The sequence below is a fragment of the Haematobia irritans genome, chromosome 3, assembly GCF_050003625.1.
Source record: "Haematobia irritans isolate KBUSLIRL chromosome 3, ASM5000362v1, whole genome shotgun sequence".
Lineage (NCBI taxonomy): Eukaryota > Metazoa > Arthropoda > Insecta > Diptera > Muscidae > Haematobia > Haematobia irritans.
In genome coordinates this window covers 185,753,104-185,771,650 of record NC_134399.1, presented here as the reverse complement: position 1 = coordinate 185,771,650, position 18,547 = coordinate 185,753,104, and the positions used below count along the sequence as shown (strand labels likewise).

At 39.3% G+C, this 18,547-nt stretch overlaps 1 protein-coding gene across 1 annotated transcript in view; it reads right to left on the bottom strand.

Annotated features, from left to right (window-relative positions):
• rho-5 (rhomboid-5) overlaps positions 1 to 18,547 on the bottom strand; it is a 44,047-nt gene that overhangs the window by 11,682 nt on the left and 13,818 nt on the right. Inside the window, exons 2-4 of the mRNA XM_075300424.1 lie at positions 3,460 to 7,729; positions 3,041 to 3,382; positions 2,709 to 2,963 (exon numbers count right to left, since the gene is read on the bottom strand). Of these exons, the coding sequence (XP_075156539.1) occupies positions 2,709 to 2,963; positions 3,041 to 3,382; positions 3,460 to 7,707 (4,845 nt within the window). The 5' untranslated portion in view covers positions 7,708 to 7,729. The remainder of the gene's footprint in view (positions 1 to 2,708; positions 2,964 to 3,040; positions 3,383 to 3,459; positions 7,730 to 18,547) is intronic.

Sequence of the window (18,547 nt, the reverse complement as noted above, 5' to 3'; positions counted from 1 at the left end):
AGGTCAAATCTGGGGATCGGTTTATATGGGGGCTATATATAATTATGGACCGATATGGACAATTTTTGCATGGTTGTTATTGACCATATACTAACACCACATACCAAATTTCAACCGGATCGGATGAATTTTGCTCCTCCAAGAGGCTCTGCAAGCGAAATCTGGAGGTCGGTTTATATGGGGGCTATACGTAAAAGTGGTCCGATATGGCCCATTTGCAATACCATCCGGCCTACATCAATAACAACTACTTATGCCAAGTTTCAAGTCAATAGCTTGTTTCGTTCGGAAGTTAGCGTGATTTCAACAGACAGACGGACGGAAATGCTCAAATCGACTCAAAATTTCACCACGACCCAGAATATATACTTTATGGGGTCTTAGAGCAATATTTCGATGTGTTACAAACGGAATGATAAAGTTAATATACCCCCCATCCTATGGTGGAGGGTATAACAAGTGAGTACATATCGGGCTTAAAATTGGTTTGAAAACTGCGTGCTTTCTTTTGCATGCCAATAGTGTTTTCTTTAGCAAGCCAATAATGCAGTTCTGCCGTGCATGCATTTGTTATGGGAACAAAATGTAATAAATAACAACATCTCACGAGATTTTCGTTGTGTGGCGGAGTTGCATAACAGAAGTTCTGTGAGACTTTGTTACTGTTTGCCTGCCTTTTCGTCTCGAAAACCTGGTATGCACTTCCAAAGGAAATTTTGTTTGCATGTCAATAACACAGTTCTGCCATGTATTTGTTATGGGGACAATATTTAAATCATCGATCACAATGCCTCACGGAAACAAGAAATTTTTGACAAATACATATATATCTTGAGTTGGCTACAACTTATCAATAGTGGCGACGCTTTTTCGATGAAATTTGGATATCGTATACAACTATTTTCGACGAGATGGGAGGTTCTAACAAATGCCGTCAAATTCACAAACCCCTGCCAGCATTTCAAAGTTCCATTTCAGACCCGTAAGTGACACTACAGCAATCGCCAACTCTGATGAGAGAGGCGTATCAAAAACTATGAAATGTACATGAAAGTATTATGCCATCACTAGAGTTACAAGAGCCACTTTATATTTTGTAAAACACCAAGCGCAACTAGCTTATTATAATTTGTTTAAATAAAAACGATAATGACAATCGTGTTTTACTTGACCATAATGATTCTTTTACAACAATTTTAAAATGCATTTTTTCTGACAGATTGAAGGGACTCTTATTGGCGTCGTTCTAAATTTATCTAAAAAGGCACCTAATAATTGCACTCATGCGATACTTTTTTGTAGTAAATTGGCGTGGTACAACTTTTCAATAGTGACGGCGCTTTTGCGAGGAGTTTTGGATATCGTATACGAATGTTTTCAACGTGGTGAGGATTCTCAGAAGCGCCGTCAAATTAAAAAAAATTTGGCAGGGAACTGTTGGTAGGGATGAAGTAGAGCAAATGTATTGGCCAAGCAGAGTAGAATTAATTTGCACATGGTCCTGAAACAAATTTTTACGTCAGTTTCCTGGTCCAAATATTATTATAATAGGGAATATCCGTCTACCTCCTCCAATAAGTTAATTTGTGCGAATGTGCAAAATGACAATAACAACTTTATAAATTAATGCGACATATGTCTGGTCTCCATTAGCACGTACCATTTTACAGTATTATCCTTGTGACACTTGTCCTATCAAAGGGTTTTTGATACAATTATGCCACTATGGTTGGGTTAGGTGAGGTATAGTGACAGCCCGTTATTTTATGCTCACTTAGACTATTTTGTCTATAATGCTTGTTGTAACACAATGGTGGTGAACTTTTCTCTTATCAATGTGTGCGGTCCGATTCTATGTTTAGGTCGATAACAAGGGACCTCCTTTTCATGGCCGAGTTCGAATGGCGTTTCACACTGCGGTGAAACCACTTATAGAAGCTTTGAAACACTCAGAAATGTCACCAGAATTAGTAAGAGCGGATAATTTGCCGCTGAAACTTCAATTCACGGCTGAAAATCCTTTTGGTGTTCGGTTAATAATTGGGATGAACCATTTGTATGTAAGGCGGACACGCAAACCATTGAGTTACAGTAGCTGCCATTATGCCACTATGTTTGGGGGCATATGAAATACGTCTCGAAAAGTCAAAGACACGTAAAATGAAAAAAAAAAAAAAAACTACCCAGGGTGGAGTAATATCCGAGGTATTGCTTCACATATTCCAAACTCTCCCGAGGACATTGAGATTGCATCTTATGCGAACTATTGAATAATCTTGTTATCGGACCTCTTATAGGTGAAGTATATTATATTATAGGTTAAATATATACTTTGCTAATCTTTCCAAAAATTTCGATGAGGGTGCTAAATTTGATCGATTCACAACTCCAAGAAGATATGTAATGGTTAGCATGACCGATTTCTTTCAAATTGTAGGGGCTCTAACCCAACTGCAACCAATTTCTTTGTGGGAGAATTTTTCTTCTACTGGACTTGGGCTTCCTTGACTTGGAAGGCAAAGAAATCAAATCGGGAAATCTGTCTATATGGGGACTTCTCCAAAGAATGGTCCGATGCTCACCACGTTCGCCCATCTTATGTGGACCTAGAAGTTCCAGATATCAAATCTATGCAAGTCCCTCATTTCAATACAACCATAAACATCTACCGACAAGGAGTGTCACATTATCTACAAACTACCACTTACCTCTGGTTTGTAGGGCATTAATACGGCACTTGTTAAATTGCCAGCTAGTCCCGAACCTATATACAAGATGGCCGTTCGGATGGGTCCGATTAAACGTTCCAAATCGGCCAAGAACACATGTTGAAATATCACGGTTATCATTAAATGCAAAATACCAGCGTGCATACACAGCGATGTGAAGAGACGATAGAATTGATCTGGAACTTCAACATTTACAAATGGAAACATGCCGCATACATTGTTTAAGCAAGAGATCTGCGAAAATGTAAAAAACAAAAAAAAACAAAATTCACCACAAATTCCAAACACACAAACCTCTCATGAGTACTCACCTGTGAGCATAGGGAAGCTTCTTCGTGGAAATAACCATTTACAAAATCACAATATTCCCGAGTTGTAATGCGACATTCGCCATAGATACCCGCACAGCAGGGATGACCAATAACCTCACACACCATATGCTCTGCGGTGTGATCTTTGAAACGAAAACGTTGTGAGAATGAATTCGTTTTACGGCATATTGGCCATTTGGTGATGTCATCAGGCCATTCGTATGGAGCTATGGATGCGGGAGCATCACAGTATTTGGGATCTAGACCACATACAGAACCCGATATGCGGCCACCAGGTCCAGATTCGCCGGGTGACCATTTTTTCCAAGTTGATATGGATTTCTAAAGGGGAAGAGAGAAAAAATGAATGAGGACAGAAGATTTCCCTCCCCGGCCTCGCTCAATGGGATAATACATACCGTTGGAAATAGCCCCCTTACGGAACAATCTGCCTGCGAACTTTGTACACATCCCGAATCATCGTTTCGTATGCAACAGGCCGTCTCCCGTTCCTGACGTCTCGTCTTCATCATCACATCGATTATTTTTACATCACGTCTCATACAAGTGGCAAATTTGGCACCCATATGCACTAGATCTTGATTTCTTGGCCCTATCCAGATATTTCTCTGTTCCGTGTGTTGCACTGTCTGTAGGCTTAAACTGGTCACCAATACCTGACCTGTTCGCTGTTCCAAACCGAAGCCAATGGGCCCTATGCCATAGCACAATAACGATAGAAATAAAACTATAATTTGCACCGTATTGATCCAATAGGTGAAGAAGGGACGATGATCAGTCCTATCGTCGAGATCATTAACACAGAAAAGTTTTATCTTATGCGATACCGGTCGGCGTGAGTTCTCCAAGACGCCATCCAATATTTGTGAAGAAATTCGATTGGCCCTTATGCCTGGTAATGGTTGTTGATTTTGTTGCATTTGCTGTTGCTGCGGAGAATTTTCCTGGTCTGAGGATCCATGCAGCACAACGGCCTGCTGTATAGAACCTGAGCCATTGTGGCCCATCATATTACTAGTGCGCCATCCCTGTTGGTTGCGCTCGGCTGTTATGAACATTTGACGATCTACATTTGCACTACGTCCCGAACTGGATGCACTGCTTGGGCCAGCCGAAGCTGGGGTGCTGGCACTCCCCACCGTTGAGTTGGCATCCATGCCCGGCGGCGAATCAAAGAAGACCTCATCATCAGCCAAGGCTCCTTCGTAGATTTCATTATTGGATGCCGACCCATCACCACCAATAGTGGCATTCTGTACATGAGCGGGGGCAAAACTACGAGACCATTGGCGGCGTTGCTTGAAACGTAGCTGCCGCTTGTTGATAGTATTGACTATGAAGCTAAAGCCTGAAACCAGCATACACATAACGGAAGGCTTGCGTTCCACATGATCGCCTGCCCGGAAGTCTATGTTGTAATAGGGATGATGGTAATGGTCCCGTTGACCCCGTCTCCGTACGACCGAACCATTAGCTCCACCCTCGGCGGCCAAGGCATCATCATCTTCTGTGTCCTGTATTGGCAGTATATCTGGTCTTTCTGTGGCATGATGGTGGTTGTGATGATTATGATGATGGTGATGATGATGATTGTGGTAGTGATGTTGATGTTGACCCACATTATTGAAACCGGAGCAGTGCATACTGTGATGCGGCATCATACCGCCACCGGCACCATTGCTACCATCCAGTGTACATCCTTCGGGCAACTCTGAACTTTCCGTCTTTAGGCTACCAAAGCGCCTGAGGGCCAGGCGGCGTTGGCGACCCTGCCACAAGGCAAAATCTTCAGCTTCCGTGGAGGTTTCGACGCCGAAAAATCTCATCACCTCACGACGCATATATTCGGTAAAGCGTTTTTTGCAAGAGTACCGTTGTTGTTGCTGAGCGACTGCATTGCTGACAGGTTGCTGGACCGTTGCAGGCTGCAGCTGAGCTTGAGGCATTGCCTGGGGATTCTGAGATGGTGCCACTTGGGGCACGGATTGTTGGTATGGTCTCAGTGACGAGGGCGCCATGTAGTGTTGTTCCATAGCTGAGGCTTGCGGTTGCTGTGCTTGTTGTGGCGACTGTTGCTGGTGAAGCTGTTGCTCGTGATGCTGCAGCTGCTGCATTTGTTGTTGCTGTTGCAATTGTTGTTCCAACATTTGTTGCTGTGACTGTTGCTGCTGTTGCAGAATTTGTGTGCTAGCGGCCTTTAGCTGATTATACATTTGTTCATTAACCATGTCCTGTTTCTTGTTGAGCATTCGATTGACCATTGGTGCTGCTATTCCTGCCGCAGCTCCTGTGCTAGGCGGTGTTAGAGGTGTCAAATGATTCGATTCCGTGGTGGTGGGTGTTAATGTCATCGTTATATTGGCAGTTGCCAGCTGTTGTTCCACAAATCTTTGATTGCTATTGCTGTTGGTAGAACTGGAGCTATTGCTACTGGTTATCATGTTGCTCGCCGACATTGGCGTGGGCATCATTTGAGGCACTGGGCTGATGGGGCCCGTGGTTTGTGTGGTTTGATGAACACCCGTGGTACGTCGAACGGTCTTACAATGTAAACATGTGGCTGATGACGAGTTTCCTCCCGAATTCAATACCAAGCCTGAGGCTGTGCTATTGGTCTCCTCCTTGCGCATCAGGTTGTTGGAACTACAGCCGGCTGAGGCGCCAGTGCCCGCGGAATGGAGACTCATCTCACTGGCATTGGATGTGGCACTTATAGAAGACATATCTTGCATATCATTGATCATGGAACACATGCCATTGCCGCTGGCGACATTGCGTGTATTGTATGTTGGCAGTTGAGAACGCGATACGGTGCTGGTGATATTTAAACTAGACTGTGGTGAAGAGCTTACACACCCGACCGCCGTGATGGTCGCCACCATGTGTGGTTGGTTGACTACACTGCATTGAGTGGTCATCATACTAATGGTCTTATTGTAGGGATGCCCAGCGGTAGCGGCCGCTATGACATTCCCTTGGACCTCACTGAGATGTACAACTGGTGAATCCTTGCCAGAGATGATTTTGCCCCCTACGCCCATGCTTCCCACATTCCCATTCCCACTTCCACCATTATAGTTATTGCGTATGCGTGGCGATGAAGCATAATGTTCTTTGGTTTGATTTAAATTCAAGCCCGTAGGCGTTTGCAGTTCGGCCATTTGGTCAGATGCACAGCATTTTAAGTTACGATTGCGATATGGCAGTGTACTGGGCGATGACGAGGATTGGGGTCCACATTTCGTTGTTAGCGCCGCCGCAGCCGTTGTTGGACCATTGTTGAATTGAGCTGGCTGTGTGGTGGCTTGTTGGTGACTATGTTGGTTGGTGGTAGAGGTGGTTTTCTGATAGCCATGATGATGGTGATCGGTGACATACAGTTCATGGGGTGGTGGTGGGGTGGGAACATAACGCTTGACCGGCGTATGGGCTGTCGAAGACAAATACGAATATGTATCTGTCGGCACCAATGAAGTTGGACAATTTTTCAGGAAGTGACTCGACGACGTATTGATATAACGTCCCGAATTTGGCACCACTGTGGCAGCTGAGTTTGGATTGTTCGATGGTGAATTCGAGCCCGAATTGGCCGAATTCAAGTCACGATAGCGATCCGGATTGAGGCGATAACGACTGGTATTAGGCGAAGCAGAGCGTTGCATGTTCATAGTATTTTGGCCATATTTGAGGGCATGATGACCACTGACACGTTGCAGTGAGGCATTCATTGGCCCACAGCCTGCTGCTGCTGCCATTGAGGAGGAGCAGCTTCCCAAACCCGTGGATATTGAGGAATTCGAGGTGGAAGATGACAGTGTTTGCTGGTGTTGATGATGAGCCGCCATATGATGGTCGTCTACATCGTTATGGCCATTGGGTGGGGAGACCACACAATTGCCATCAATAAAACGATCGCTGTTGGGCGCCGGCGATGGTGGTGGCAAACTACAGGCCAATGAGTCGTCATATCTCTCCATGGGTTGCAGACTTAGTTTTACATGTGGTGGCTGGTGGTGTGCTGGATGATGCAAATATAGTTCACTGGGATGTGGGCTAAAATGTCCCGGAGATATTTCAGTGCCACAATCCGCAGTTATATCCGAACCGCATTGCATTGTGTTGCCCATCAACTGTTGTTGGTAGCTCAATGATGATTTTCGTCTCAAGGTGGTGTTGCCCCCAGACATGTTGCCACCTACAATCATGCCACAGGCTGATGACCCATTGTTGCCACTGCCACTACTCACACCACTGTTGCTAATGGACATTTGGGTCATATGTGGTGGTAGAACATTACTGCTACTACCTCGCCGACCTATGACCGTTGATAAATGTTGGTGTGAGTGTTGATGTTGATGCTGTTGTTGTTGTTGCTGCTGCTGCTGCTGATGTTGTTGTTGCATCTGCATTGACATATGCATAGGTGGCGGCTGTTGTTGTTGCTGCTGCTGCTGTTGACTTGTATGATGTTGGTGCTGATGTTGATGCTGATGCATATGTTGGTGCTGATGCATCTGTTGCTGTTGGTTTTGGCCATTATTGTGGGCATGCGCATGGCCATGTGAAGCATGCATTTGATTGTGATGATGATCCGATTCACAGCTACCAATATTAGAGCAGACTTGATTGGCTTTTGGCGATAGCATGCTTCGTATCGTCGTAAATATTCTGAAATAGATGAAATTGTTTGAGAGTGTTGCAAATGTTATGAGATTCCTAAAAAGTTAGAAGATATACAAATTGAAAGTCATAATCACGCACGATTCACGCTTGTTACAACTTTTTTGTCATGTGAACACTTCTAGTGCCAAAACTATTACAACGTCTGAGAAAATTTGGGCAAGATACTTCGAGAATATAATTAATGAAGTGTTTTCAAACTTAAGTGAAACAAATATGTATAATTTGAAATATGTAACCAGTGGGCTCAAATTGATTCGTCAAAGTTCTCTTCTAACGATCACAGTGCCTTAATTTGCCGACGATGAAACGAAGTTACCAAGCCTCACTAGACAAAGGAAAATTGCTCTTTCATTATTACAATGAAAAAGCTCATATCTCCAGATTTGCCACCGTCATATTCGATTACGATTTGTTCTCCCATCGACCGCATTCTACTCATTTGGTCTTTACCTAATAAAAAAAGGCGAGTCGAAGGAGAAGGTAATCGTCTCCGCAGAGATATATTTCTGGTTTCGAGAAAGCGCATTTTTTAGACGAGTTAAATACATTAAAACATTGTAGGGCCACACAGACTATATTGAGTAATGAATCGCCACTTCGCCAAAATGTTAATTGCTTTTTGTTGGTTAATAACTAATCGGGCCTTCTTCGTGAGTACATATCTAAACTAGAGATTCCTGGGAAAGAGGGAATATTCGCAATATATCCTGGAATCCCACTCAATAACAAACAAACTTCCCTTGATGAGGTAAAAATTTAGACAGTTGAACAAATTGAAACAAGTAACGAAAATCGAGAAGGACTAGATCTACAACTTAGACGATTTCAGGTAAATTCGTCACATATAAAGGGTGATTTGTTAAGAGCTTGATAACTTTTAAAAAAAAAAAAACGCATAAAATTTGCAAAATCTCATCGGTTCTTTATTTGAAACGTTAGATTGGTCCATGACATTTACTTTTTGAAGATAATTTCATTTAAATGTTGACCGCGTCTTAGGTGGTCCATTCGGAAAGTCAAATTTTGGGCAACTTTTTCAAGCATTTCGGCCGGAATAGCCGAATTTCTTCGGAAATGTTGTCTTCCAAAGCTGGAATAGTTGCTGGCTTATTTCTGTAGACTTTAGACTTGACGTAGCCCCACAAAAAATAGTCTAAAGGCGTCAAATCGCATGATCTTGGTGGCCAACTTACCGGTCCATTTCTTGAGATGAATTGTTCTCCGAAGTTTTCCCTCAAAATGGCCATAGAATCGCGAGCTGTGTGGCATGTAGCGCCATCTTGTTGAAACCACATGTCAACCAAGTTCAGTTCTTCCATTTTTGGCAACAAAAAGTTTGTTAGCATCGAACGATAGCGATCGCCATTCACCGTAACGTTGCGTCCAACAGCATCTTTGAAAAAATACGGTCCAATGATTCCACCAGCGTACAAACCACACCAAACAGTGCATTTTTCGGGATGCATGGGCAGTTCTTGAACGGCTTCTGGTTGCTCTTCACTCCAAATGCGGCAATTTTGCTTATTTACGTAGCCATTCAACCAGAAATGAGCCTCATCGCTGAACAAAATTTGTCGATAAAAAAGCGGATTTTCTTCCAACTTTTCTAGGGCCCATTCACTGAAAATTCGACGTTGTGGCTCGTTAGTAAGTCTATTCATGATGAAATGTCAAAGCATACTGAGCATCTTTCTCTTTGACACCATGTCTGAAATCCCACGTGATCTGTCAAATACTAATGCATGAAAATCCTAACCTCAAAAGAATCACCCTTTAGCATGTGAATGCACTCACTGTTATGAAAATGTTCCTTTGCGGCCGAATAAGTTTATGAATACCGGAAGATATATGGAAATGGTTGCCATCAAATTCGCCATTCTAAGCGGCGAGATACATAGAAGAATACATACGAATATCTTAAAATTTAATCAAATTTTACACACTATTGACCCGCTCTTTCTGATTTATAGGGTGATGGATATTAATTGGGAGTAAATGTAGTCTGAACACACATACAGTGAAACCTCTCAAAATGGATGGTCACCGTCGCCTCAATTCTGTCCACATTTGGGAGGACAAGCTTATTTGTAATGTGATAATATAGCAAACGTCTCACTACTCATTTTTGATTTCTGCGTTTCGGAGTGCCCAAGCAGGAGAGGTTACAGTCTATACCAGGTTTTTTCCACTTGGTTATAGTCATTATATAAAGATACAATGGGGGTTGTGGCCATATTTGACAACATCGTGAGTTATGTCACTCATACAAAAAATCATGAACGGCGTACAAAACGATCCGTTCATGAAAGTGAATTAACACACACGTGGTGTCAATCTGATAAAATGGCCTAGTCAAAACAACAACTAGCGTTCATGATCTGAAAACGTAATGGTTACGAAAAAAAAGTTCGCTACCTTGACTCAAACCTCGATTGTCTGCTTCATACGCGTTAACAGCAGCCTTAGCACATTGAACCACTGATGGAGTTGTCATAAGAACATCTAACGAATATTTTAAGACTTTTCATGATCAAAGAAAAACGAAAGCCGTTCATGAAATCGTGAATGCCCGTGGACGAAACCGTGCATATTCCGTTTAATTTGGTTACCATCCGTTCACGATTTTGGAATGTAATTATACCCTGCGCCACACTGTGGAACAGGGTATTATAAGTTAGTGCATATGTTTGCAACACCCACACGCTCACGAAAAATCGCTTCTGTAACATATACTCCCAAACATATTTTGCTTCAAGCATATACATTTTTGGCTTTTGCCCAAACATTTATATGTTTGATCTCTTCCAATATATAATAAGTTTGAAAGCATATTGGTCTAAACAATATATGTTTGGGTAGTCTAAGTTCCAAACATTTTGTATTTTTGCATCCAAATTCAATAATGTTGTCTTCCAAAAAACAATATGTTATTATGTGAACATATAATATGTTTGGAAGCATTTTGCACCCAAAAATATTATATGCTTAAAAAAATTCTCCCAAACAATATTGTGCTCAAAATTTTATTTATTTATTTAAATATTTACAATCATAATGAATTATGAAAATAAACAGGTAATATAGGTGCTAACAACATAGGTTTTCGACCTGAATGCTCAAAATTTTGTTTCTGCCTAATTGTATATTCCCTCACATCTTTCTCACTTCCACGAGATTTTTTAGTTCTTAGCACCTTTTTCTGTAATACACACATTGTAGAAGAAATTATTAAATTTTATGATTTTTTTTTTATTTTAATTTTACCTTTTGCCGGACGGGGATTCGAACAGCGGACCACACAGTTTGTAAGGATCAAAGAAGTAGCTGATCAATTGCCCAAGGAAAAATAAAATCTTAATTTTGTAATAACAAGCAACAACCACCAATAATTTAATTCAATATCGCTCCCTGTTAAATAGCGCTCCAAGCTACTAAACATATATATGTTTATAGGCTATTTCTAAATTAATATATGTTTGCATCCAAGCATATTATATTTACAAACATTTTATGTCCCAAACATAATATGTTCTAACATATTAACATATATGTCCCAAATATGTTATGCTAGTTTATGAACATTATATGCTTGCACTCAAAAATATTGTGTTTAAAAATTTGTGTTCCAAACATATACTGTTTATAGCCAAACATATGAAAAACAGTATTTTTCATCCGTGCAGAAGAAGACGAGATAGACACATGGTGTCTTTGGCAAAAATGCTCAGGGTGGGCTCCTGAGTCGATGTAGCCATGTCCGTCTGTCCGTGAACACATTTTTGTAATCACAGTCTAGGTCGCAGTTTTAGTCCAATCGACTTCAAATTTGGCACAAATTTGGCTTCAAATTTGGCTCAGAATAGAACCGTATTGATTTTGGAAGAAATCGGTCCATATATAGATATAGCTTCCATATATATATTTCGCCCGATATGGACTTATATGGCCCCAGAAGCCAGAGTTTTAACCTAATTTGCTTAAAATTTTGCACTAGGAGTACAATTAGTAGTGTACTCAAGTGTGCCAAATTTTATTGAAATCGGTTCAGATTTAGATATAGCTCCCATATATATCTTTCGCCCGATATGGACTAATACGGTGTCAGAAGCCAGAGTTTTACCCCAATTTAGTTGAAATTTTGCACTAGGAGTACAATTACTAGTGTAGATATATCTCCCATGCATATCGTTCGCCCGATTTACACTCATATGACCACAGTGGCCAATCTTTTACTCCGATTTAATTGAAATTTTGCACAGGGAGTAGAATAGGCATTGTAGCTATGAGTGCTAAATTTGGTTCAAATCGGTTCAGATTTAGATTAGCTCCCATATATAGCTTTCGCCCGATTTACACTCATATGACCACAGAGGCCAATTTTTAACTCCGATTTAGTTGAAATTTTGCACAGGGAGTAGAATTAGCATTGTAGATATGCATGCCAAATTTGGTTGAAATCGGTTCAGATTTAGATATAGCTCCCATATATTTCGCCCGAGTTACACTCATATGACCACAGAGGCCAATTTTTTAAACTCCGATTTAGTTTAAATATTGCACAGGTAGTATAATTAGCATTGTGGCTATGCGTGTCAAATTTGGTTGAAATCGGTTCAGATTTAGATATAGCTCCCATATATATATGTTTTTCTGATTTCGACAAAAATGGTTAAAATACCAACATTTGCTTCGTAAAATCGCCACTGCTTAGTCGAAAAGTTGTAAAAATGACTCTAATTTTCCTTAACTTCTAATACATATATATCGAGCGATAAATCATAAATAAACTTTTGCGAAGTTTTCTTAAAATTTCTTCAGATTTAAATGTTTCCCATATTTATACCCTAAACCACATAGTGGTTTGGGTATAATAAGTTTGATCGGCCAAATGTGCCTACCAGAAATATTGATTTTAGACCCTATAAAATATATACCGATCGACTGAGAATCACCTCCTGAGTTGATCTAGCGCTTGGTGTCCGTCCGTCCGTCTGTCCATGTATTTGTTGTTCACAGGATTTCGGTCGCAATTATTAACCGATTTTGATGAAATTTGGTACAGGGAGTTTTTTTGGGAACAAGGACGAACGCTATTGAATTTGGAAGAAATCGGATCAAATTTAGATATAGCTCCCATATATATGTATCGCCCGATTTCGACAAATGGGGTCACGTTGCGTTTGTTTTCAAACGGATTGTCACCAAATTTGGCAAAAGGTAATGTTTTCATCGTTCTTCAAGTCTGCAAAATTTCATTTAAATCGGTTCAGATTTAGATATAGCTCCCATATATATGTATCGCCCGATTTTCCCAAATTTGGCCATAAAAACCTTATTTATTAAGCGATCTTACTCAAACTTGGCTTACTCTAATATTTTATGGTACTGACAATATGTGCCAAAAATAATCGAAATCGGTTCAGATTTAGATATAGCTCCCATATATATGTATCGCCCGATTTTGCCAAATTTGGCCGTAAAACCCTTATTTATCAACCGATAGTGCTCAAAGTTGGCTAAATATAATCTTCTATACCTCTAACTGTATGTGCGCAATTTCATCAAAATCGGTTCAGATTTAGATATAGCTCCCATATATATGTATCGCCCGATTTTGCAAATTTGGCCGTAAAACCTTATTTATCAACCGATCGTAACCAAGGTTGGCTAAATGTAATCTTCTATAGCACTAACTGTATGTGCAAAATTTCATCGAAATCGTTTCAAATTTAGATATAGCTCCCATATATATGTATCGCCCGATTTTGAAAAATTTGCCCCTAATAACCTTATTTTTGATCATAGGGGCCTCATTTATTAAATGATCGTACTCAAATTTTACACAAAGTGACCTTCTGTGGTATCAATCATACCTGTAAAATATTATACAAATTGGTTCAGATTTAGATATAGGTCCCATATATATGCATCGCTCGATTTTGTCATATTTGGCCATAATACTCTTATTTATTAAGCTATATTATTCAAATTTAAAATTTTGACGTACTAGCTGATCGTATTTAGACTTACATGTAGCTCTTACATAAATCTATTGTCCTATTTGCAGAAATTTGGTTTTATTACCCACAACTAATTGACCGATTTCCTCTTTTTTAATAATGGACTCACTATTAGTGGCATACTAACTTTTTTGGTGCAAAATAAACTATAGCTCCTAATATTAGACATTTCTGCTCAGATTGTGACAATACACCCATAAACATGTACCCCCCTTTATATTCTCCAAAACCTATACCAATGATACTCCACAAAGGCTTATATTTACTAATTCAGTAGGGGTGGTTTAGGGTATGATATAGTCGGCCCCGCCCGACTTTCTACTTTACTCGCTTGTTTTTTTACTAACATTGTTTTCCACCCTAGTGCATTAGCCGACTTAAATTTTGAGTCTATAGATTTTGTAGAAGTCTATCAAATTCTGTCCAGATCGAGTGATATTTTAATGTATGTATTTGGGTCAAACCTTTATATACAGGCCCTAACACATTTGACGGATGTGATATGGTATCGAAAATTTAGATCTACAAAGTGGTGCAGGGTATAATATAGTCGGCCCCGCTCGACTTTAGACTTTCCTTACTTGTTTATGTTCACAAACTGCACAGAAAAAAAGTAAACTACATTACGGGAAAAATGAACTATCTCGTGCGAAAATTGAACTAAATTGTATTCCAAATTTTGAGATTCATTATATTAACGAAAATTTTCCGACATTTTTGGATTTTTTATTACCATTTACGAAATGCATCTTTCTCGAAAAGAAAAAAAAAAGAACTAAAAATGAAGAAAACATCTTTGGCGCCATATCATTCCCATTTTAACCACGCTGTAGTTCATTCTTACTATTTTTGAGAAGTGTACGAAAAACTTCTTCTGTTTTAGTTATAATTGACCTAATTTGTATTTCATTGAAATTTTACTGCCATTTAGTTCATACAATTTTTGAGACATACTTGGAATAAAGAAAAAATCTTTGGGCTGGGGAAAATTCCTTAAAAAATTTTAAAAATAAACTAAAACAAAATAAAATCTTTCCAATAAATATTAGTTCATTTTAGCATCAGTTTTACAACAGACTTTTTCTGTGTGCTAAATTTGGAATGGAAATTGATTCGGAGAAAATCAAATTCAGTAAATGCTCACATTCGTGCAAGCGAAGCAACTCCTTGGGTTTTTCCAATCTACATCGATGAACTCCTCCAATGTTTGGAACTTCACTGCACCGAAAAAAAGTGAACTGTTTTATAGGAAGAATGATCTACTACGCACGAAAATTGAACTAAATTTTACTACTACATTTTGAGATTTCCACAAAGCGTTGTTAAAACCAGGAAATTTTATTTCCCTGTTGTACTTTTTAACTGCAATTCACGAAATTACATCATCTCATAGAAGAAAAAATTAACTAAAAGTAAAGAAGAAAATCATTGGCGCCAAATCATGACCATTTTAACCATATAGTAGTTCATTCTTACTATTTTTGGGAATCGTACGAAAATCTTTATACTCACGTTTAGTTCATAAAATTTTTGAGACATACTTAAAAAAAGTAAGATTTCATTAAACTGTAGAAAATTTCGATAAAAATAATAAAATTTATCTACAAGCAAATAATTTTTTTCCAATACAAATAAGTTAAATTTAGCATTAGTTTAACTACGGAAATTTTTTTCTGCGTGACAAGTCAAATCTGGCTTTCATTTGTGGTGTTGTTAATGTTTCTTTTTTATACCCACCACCATAGAATGGTGATGGGGGTATAATAAGTTTGTCATTCCGTTTGTAACACATCGAAATATCGATTTCCGACTATATAAAGTATATATATTCTTGATCAGGGAGAAATTCTAAGACGATATAACGATGTCCGTCTGTCCGTCTGTCTGTCTGTCTGTTGTAATCACGCTACAGTCTTCAATAATGAAGCAATCGTGCTGAAATTTTGCACAAACTCGTCTTTTGTCTGCAGGCAGGTCAAGTTCGAAGATGGGCTACATCGGTCCAGGTTTTGATATAGTCCCCATTTGGGGTCTTGGGCTTATAGAAATCGTAGTTTTTATCCAATTTGCCTGAAATTTGAAATCTAGAGGTATTTTATGACCATAAAGAGGTGTGCCAAAAATGGTGAGTATCGGTCCATGTTTTGGTATAGCCCCCATATAGACCGATCTCCCGATTTTACTTCTTGGGCTTATAGAAACCGCAGTTTTTATTCAATTTACTTGAAATTGGAAATTTAGAGATACTGTAGGACCACAAATACGTCTGCCAAAAATTGTGAGTATCGGTCCATATTTTGGTATAGCCCCATATAGACCGATCTCCCGATTTTACTTCTTGGGCTTATAGAAACCGCAGTTTTTATTCAATTTACCTGAAATTGGAAATCTAGAGGTATTGTAGGACCACAAATACGTGTGCCAAAAATTGTGAGTATCGGCCTATGTTTTGGTATGGTCCCCATATAAAACGACCTCCCGATTTGGGGTCTTGGGCTTATAGAAATCGAAGTTTTTATCCAATTTGTCCAAAATTAGAAATCTAGAGGTACTTTAGGACCATAAAGAGGTGTGCCGAAAATGGTGAGTATCGGTCCACATTTTGGTATAGCCCCCATATAGACCGATTTCCCGATTTTACTTCTTGGGCTTATAGAAACCGCAGTTTTTATTCAATTTACCTGAAATTGGAAATCTAGAAGTATTGTAGGACCACAAATACGTGTGCCAAAAATTGTGAGTATCGGTCCATGTTTTGGTATGGTCCCCATATAAAACGACCTCCCGATTTGGGGTCTTGGGCTTATAGAAACCGTAGTTTTTATCCAATTTGTCTGAAATTGGAAATCTAGAGGTATTGTAGGACCACAAATACGTGTGCCAAAAATAGTGAGTATCGGTCCATATTTTGGTATAGCCCCCATATAGACCGATCTCCCGATTTTACTTCTTGGGCTTATAGAAACCGCAGTTTTTATTCAATTTACCTGAAATTGGAAATCTAGAGGTATTGTAGGACCACAAATACGTGTGCCAAAAATTGTGAGTATCGGCCTATGTTTTGGTATGGTCCCCATATAAAACGACCTCCCGATTTGGGGTCTTGGGATTATAGAAATCGTAGTTTTTATCCAATTTGTCCAAAATTAGAAATCTAGAGGTATTTTAGGACCATAAAGAGGTGTGCCGAAAATGGTGAGTATCGGTACATATTTTGGTATAGCCCCCATATAGACCGATTTCCCGATTTTACTTCTAGGGCTTCTAGAATACGTAGTTTATATACAATTTGCCTGAAATTGGAAATTTATAGGTATTTTAGGACTATAAAGAGGTGTGCCACAAATGGTGAGTATCGGTCCATGTTTTGGTATAACCCCCATATAGACCGATATCCCGATTTTACTTCTTGGGCTTATAGAAACCGCAGTTTTTATTCAATTTACCTGAAATTGGAAATCTAGAGGTATTGTAGGACCACAAATACGTGTGCCAAAAATTGTGAGTATCGGCCTATGTTTTGGTATGGTCCCCATATAAAACGACCTCCCGATTTGGGGTCTTGGGATTATAGAAATCGTAGTTTTTATCCAATTTGTCCAAAATTAGAAATCTAGAGGTATTTTAGGACCATAAAGAGGTGTGCCGAAAATGGTGAGTATCGGTACATATTTTGGTATAGCCGCCATATAGACCGATTTCCCGATTTTACTTCTAGGGCTTCTAGAATACGTAGTTTATATACAATTTGCCTGAAATTGGAAATTTATAGGTATTTTAGGACTATAAAGAGGTGTGCCACAAATGGTGAGTATCGGTCCATGTTTTGGTATAACCCCCATATAGACCGATATCCCGATTTTACTTCTTGGGCTTCTAGAATCTGAAGTGTTTATCCAATTTGCCTGAAATTGGAAATCTAGAGGTATTTTCGGGCCATAAAGAAGTGTGCCGAAAACGGTGAGTATCGGTCCATATTTTAGTATAGCCCCCATAAAAAGATCTCCCGATTAACTCTTTGGGTTTGTAGAAACCGTAGTTTTTATCCGATTTGCCTGAAATTGTAAATATTCTGGTATTTTAGACTCACAAAAACGTGTATCGGATTAAGTTTCTATCGGTCCATTTGGTAATGCCTCCATATAAACCGACTTCACTTCTTGAGGATGTAGAAGGCGCACTGATCATGAAAATTGCTTGAAACTCAATGTAAAATTTCCAGATTTTACTTCTACATATTTAAGATTTCAAATCAAGACGTTATTTTATAATTTTCTTGCACACCTACAAGACATGTTAATGATTCCTCTAAAACTCAAACAAAAATGGTTCTTATAAATCCAGAATCTGATATCTGAATCTTCGGTCAAGTCCTCAAGCCCTCCTGAAATTTCAGAGGAAACCCTAATATTGGGTTCATGGTGGTGGGTATTTAAGATTCGGCTCGGCCGAACTTAGTGCTGTATATACTTGTTTGACCACATTTTGAACGCGGTACAATATCATGGTAACCAGCAGTAGTACGGGAAATAAATGATTTATTCACATTTAAATGCTAAAGCTCTATTACGATAGCCTTGGTGTTTTCCAGCCAAACATAAAACAATCACACTATCACGCTTGAATTCCATCACGAATAATTTTATTTCTGAATGCAATAGATCAAATGCTTTTGCAAGCTTCTAAACAATAAAATTAACAGTCACTGGAATAAATCAGTTGTCAGACGAGTGGTTTAGAAATGATAGCAATCTGAAGTTGGTTGCAATACATATAAGCCACC